The 5330-nt window shown below is 19.6% G+C and overlaps 2 protein-coding genes across 2 annotated transcripts in view; both read right to left on the bottom strand.

Annotated features, from left to right (window-relative positions):
- Positions 1–5330, bottom strand: part of LOC102681329 (cytochrome P450 6a8-like) — a 32312-nt gene that overhangs the window by 17362 nt on the left and 9620 nt on the right. The window lies entirely within an intron of this gene.
- The window catches only part of LOC116185414 (probable cytochrome P450 6a14), a 4343-nt gene continuing 3308 nt past the window's right edge, over positions 4296–5330 (bottom strand). The window contains exons 5-7 of the mRNA XM_031509759.1: positions 5150–5330; positions 4773–5024; positions 4296–4700 (exon numbers count right to left, since the gene is read on the bottom strand). The exon at positions 5150–5330 is cut by the window's right edge and continues 16 nt beyond it. Of these exons, the coding sequence (XP_031365619.1) occupies positions 4537–4700; positions 4773–5024; positions 5150–5330 (597 nt within the window). The 3' untranslated portion in view covers positions 4296–4536. The remainder of the gene's footprint in view (positions 4701–4772; positions 5025–5149) is intronic.

The raw sequence follows: 5330 nt of genomic DNA, 5'->3' as shown, positions 1-5330 counted from the left end.
AAAAAAAAAAAAGAATTAACATAAAATTTAAGTATATTTTAAACTAAATTTTTTTAAAAAAAGTCTTTTCTTATAATTGTGAAAGTCAAACTTAAATTTTTTTAATGACATTAATTTATTATTATTATAAAAATCAGATATTATTTGGGGATATAAAAATTCTATGAATTGAAATTTTGAAATACCTTCGGAAAAATATGAAATCCTCGATCCACAAATAATGAAAAGTCTCTGATGAGAACATCCTTTATCATATCTAAATCGTTAACGATAAGAACTGGAGTCGTTCCTTCGAATATCCCAGAAACTGATTCATGTTTATAATCGTCGTACCACTTTTTAACAGTTTCAGATATTGACCTTTTTTTTATCACGGAATTCGCAAAATTTCCAAAAAATATTGTAGGTTTTGGTCCAGATATACCACGATTTTTCCAAAAAGCATATTTTGATGAATAATAATAGTAAATCGTGAGAATCAGCATGCTTATGGCGCAGAGAATTTGGAAGTAATCCATGTTATATCAATTTTCCTCTATTCCATAATAATAATAAAAATCAATTAATGCAGTAATTTTAATAATATATATAATAGTATGTAAACTTAAATATGAAGTTGCAAATATATTGCAAATATATAAGCAAGAATAAGAATTAAAAAATTAAAAAAAAATTTTTTAAATTATTTTTATAATATTATTTTAATATTAATTTATTTTAATATTAATTCAAAAGAAGAAAAATTATTTTTTATTTCAATATCGATTTATTTATTTATGAATTTATTTATTTATTTAATGAATATTTAAGAGATAAATAATTATAATAAAAAAAATTTTAATTTAGAATTGATTTCATGTAATATATCTTAAATAATTTTTATATGCTTATAAACATGTCTCAATGAGGTGACTTTTTGATACAATTTTATTTCATTTATATTATTATTCATTTATACGACGAAAGAAATTAAAAATTATTTTATTTCATTTTACTTTATTTATTGTATTTTTGAAAATTTTAAAATTATTAAAGAACAGAATTAATTAAAGTGAATGATATGATATAATATATATTATTTGAAAACAAAATTAATAAAAGAAAAAAGATCATATTTAATATTATTCATATTTAAAGATTTCTTTAATTTATTCCGTTATGAACGCTACCTTAATATTTATATACAATTTCATTAACTTAAAAATTTTGCATAATTTTTTTTTTGAATTTCTTAATTAATCTATATCAATAACTAATAATAATACATTTATAGAAGTAGTACTTTATTTAGAATTCAAAATATACTCACTTGAAGAGATATTTATAACAAAAAAAAATGAAATTTTAAAGAAGTCTCAGATCTATTTGAGATGTCTCTCACGACTGAACGTCAGATAGAGACTAATGATAAGTTTTCTTCCAATTGGTTACATTAATATGAGTCAGATTATATATAGTCAATGTCCTTGATGTAGCCAACGACGATAATAGCGACCTCTACTTTCAGTAAAATTCTAAATTCTAAATAAATATATATATTCATATATACATTTTATTTTAATTTTTAACAATTTAAACAATTTAAAATGAATTAAATTATTATAATTATTATTATCGACATTATTTTCGTTTGTATCCAAAAAAGATGGATTTGTAGAGTAATGTTTACATGAAAACATTCGTGTATATATCTGTTACGTATTTTTTCTGTAGCAAATAATTATATAAATTCAAGAAAGAAAAATAAAACAAAAATATAATATCAACATTTAACATAACGATGCATATATATTAATGAATTCGATGAATTCAATTTGTGGGAAATAAATTTTATTTATCATTCATATAATAGCTGTGTTTTATGATAAATTTATTGTTTACGAGAAATTGAATAAAAACTGCTGCGTAATAATTGCTATATAATTGAGAAGTAAATCTCGACTTGATGTTAATAATCATTGTCCATGACTTGTATAATTGTTATTATCTATCTTACTCATACAAATATCACTAATCTTTTTCCTATAATGCATTAAGAACATAAATATGTATGTCTATAATCTTAGAAAATTCCTGAGCTTAATTAAATCAGAATATATATTTTTCTGATAGTGTGATCAAAAATATTTTCAAAATTCTTGCATTCCTTTTATATCTTCATATTTTTTTGATCAGAGTTTAAAATTAGATATAGAATTAGATATAGAATTTTTTTTTATTAAAACAATATAAGTATTTTTAAGTATCTTTTTTGTAATGACATTGGCAAATTTCTGTTTTTGACGATATGTATTATTAATATATTTAATCATCAATTGATAATCGATAACGATAAGTTTTCGATAAAAATTTGCGATTTTATTTTATCCCCAGATTATAAAAAATTTTTTTTTTCAATAATAAATTTATTGTTAGAATAAAGTATCTAAAGCATAAAAAACTAGTTCAAATTTAATTCAAAAAATTTAGGTCAAATAAAAAATATATAATTTACAAACAGTTTTGTAGATATACTTATCGAAGATATACTTATGAATATATTACATAATGAACATAATATATTACATAATATTACATAATATATTACACAATGAACTGTGATATTATTCAATAATATAATAATATTTACATCGAAAAACAAAAAGAATAAAAAAATTTTTCTTAAGTAATTTCTTTATATTCTATTTCTATATGTAATGATCAATTGTATTTTAATCCTGTAAATTATCATTATATTATTTAAAAATAATTTCATTAAAATCAAATTAAAATCATATTTTATTCCTAAATTTATTAGAATGTGATTTATTTTCTTTTTTTTTTTTTAATGAAAATTTGTAATTGTTTTTAATTTTCTAAATTAAATAAGTCATTAGATTTATATATATTTCTTATTGTAATTATATCATAAATATTGCATAATCATGATATATCAATAAAAATCTTAAGATATATCATATTTCATAACTATGTTATTATTTACATTGATAAATGCGCATTTTGTATTGTACATGTAAATTTATACGTATAATCTTGTGTGATGTGTTTATATTATACTTAAGTATAAGACAAGAAGAGAATAATGTAAATCAGAAACAATTAATTCTATAAAAAAAAAAATTAATAGAAAAAACATAAAAATAAGATAAATAAATAAAATAAATATTAAAACAGAATATTTTCATAATTGATAGTATAATCAAGAAAAAATAGAAAGATATGAAAGGATTTATTTTTTATTTTTAAAGTTTATTTTTTTATTTCCTAATTTGTATCATCATAAATCATATAATACTTGTAGACGCCGATAGATTGCGCATGAATCATGATCAAAGGATTACTTGAACTTGGATTCGAAGTAAATAAATTTTTATATTATATCTATATTATAGAGATATTTATAATAAGTAAATATATATTTATATATGTATTTACATGTGATTTTTAATCTTTCACAGTAAATTACTAATATTATGTAAGTTTTGTTTTAAAATAGTTTAATTTTATATTATTTTTTAAATTTAAATTTATAATAATTTAATTGTAGCTGTACTTCAACGTACGTTTTGTTGGTTTAATTGTAACTATATTTTATTTAAAATATGTGTATATTTTAAATATATTTGGTATCTAAAGATTTAAAAAAGTAAATCTTATGATATAAAATATTTTTGTTAAATATTTAAATAAATAATGTTATACTTTTGTTTTAGAACAAGAAAAGAAAATTTTTATTTATAAAATATTCTAGCAATATGATTTTAATTAACAATTATTTAAACATTTTATAATATTTCTAATAATATCATATTTTTAATAATAAAATTAAACAAGAAATCAAATTTAAAAATTAAATTTTTTTGAAAAATCATCAATTTTCTGACTGTTTTAGTTATTAATTATCCTCGGATTCACAAATTATAACTTATTTAAGAAAATAATTGCTGCCTTAATAACATTAAGATTCATATGTAATCAAAATTAAACTAGATTTTATAAGATTAGATGTTAATAAGTAACATTATTAGAATTATGATATCTTTGTTTTATGATATGTTTTCTAATATGATTTTGTATTTATGACATTGTATTATCATATAGAAAAATATTTCAAAATTGTTATTTTTATACATTATATATTTTGATTCTATTATTTTTTAAAGATTCAAAATATTTTAACATATACATTTCAAAAAAGAACTTAATACTTATACTTAATACTTATATTATATTAATCTTATTTTAAAAATAATTATATACTTTTAGTGATATGAATAAAAAAATCACTATAATTATTTAAATTTGAATTTAATTTAATTTAATTTAATGATTATTTCAATTAGTTTAATAATTATAATGTTGATTCTTGTTGTAACAATAATTATATAATATACTTAAAAATTTGTATGTAATACTGAAACATTTTTATAAGTTTTAATCTCAAAATTCTTTTAAACTTTATAAGCTTTAGTTAATATAATATATATTGAATAACTTTTACTGTCAATATATACATGCATAATACTTATATTAATTTTATATTTTATTTATTTTTAGGTTGATACCTCCTTTCAATGCTAACAAAAATTGAAATGGATCACTTTCATATGGAATCTTAGTTTGCTCGCAAACATCAATTTTATGATTACGGACAATTGTTATAATACCAATTTTGCTTTGAAATTGTGCAAAACGTGCACCTAAAAATGATAATTAAAAATTAGAAAAATAATTCTGAGGATTAATATCCGTTTATTATCTTATTATCATACCTATGCAATTTCTTGGTCCATCGCCAAAAGGTAAATAACTCATAGGATGCCTGGCAGCTACAGCTTCTTCACTGAATCTTTCGGGATCGAAAATATCAGGATTTGGAAATATATCTGGATCATTTTGAATTCCATATGGCAGTATCCACACTTTTATACCTTTTTCGATAGTAACTTTAGTGCCCTTAAATGTATAATTTTCCTCTGCTTCCCTGGTTAGCATTGCCATTATTGGATACTTCCTTAAAGTTTCTATTCATGAAAGAATGAGTATTTTATTAGAAAAATGTACTTATAATGAAATGAAATGTTTTCTACAATGATAATTTAATAATTAATTTAATAAAAAGAATCTAATTTTGCGTAATTTTTTTTACCTTTGAGAATCTTGTCCAAATATTTCATGTTTTTAATTACATCATACGTCAATTCTCCATGTTTTTCATAAACTTCTCTGATTTCCTCACGTAGCTTATCTTGGATTTCCTGATTCTGGGCCAATTCGTAAAGGGCATGAGATATCGTAGATGAAGAAGTTTCGAAACCAGCAACAAAGAA

The sequence above is a fragment of the Apis dorsata genome, unplaced genomic scaffold, assembly GCF_000469605.1.
Source record: "Apis dorsata unplaced genomic scaffold, Apis dorsata 1.3 scaffold_172, whole genome shotgun sequence".
Classification (NCBI taxonomy): domain Eukaryota; kingdom Metazoa; phylum Arthropoda; class Insecta; order Hymenoptera; family Apidae; genus Apis; species Apis dorsata.
Note: the sequence above shows the minus strand (reverse complement) of the source record. Positions and strands in the feature narration are given on the sequence as shown.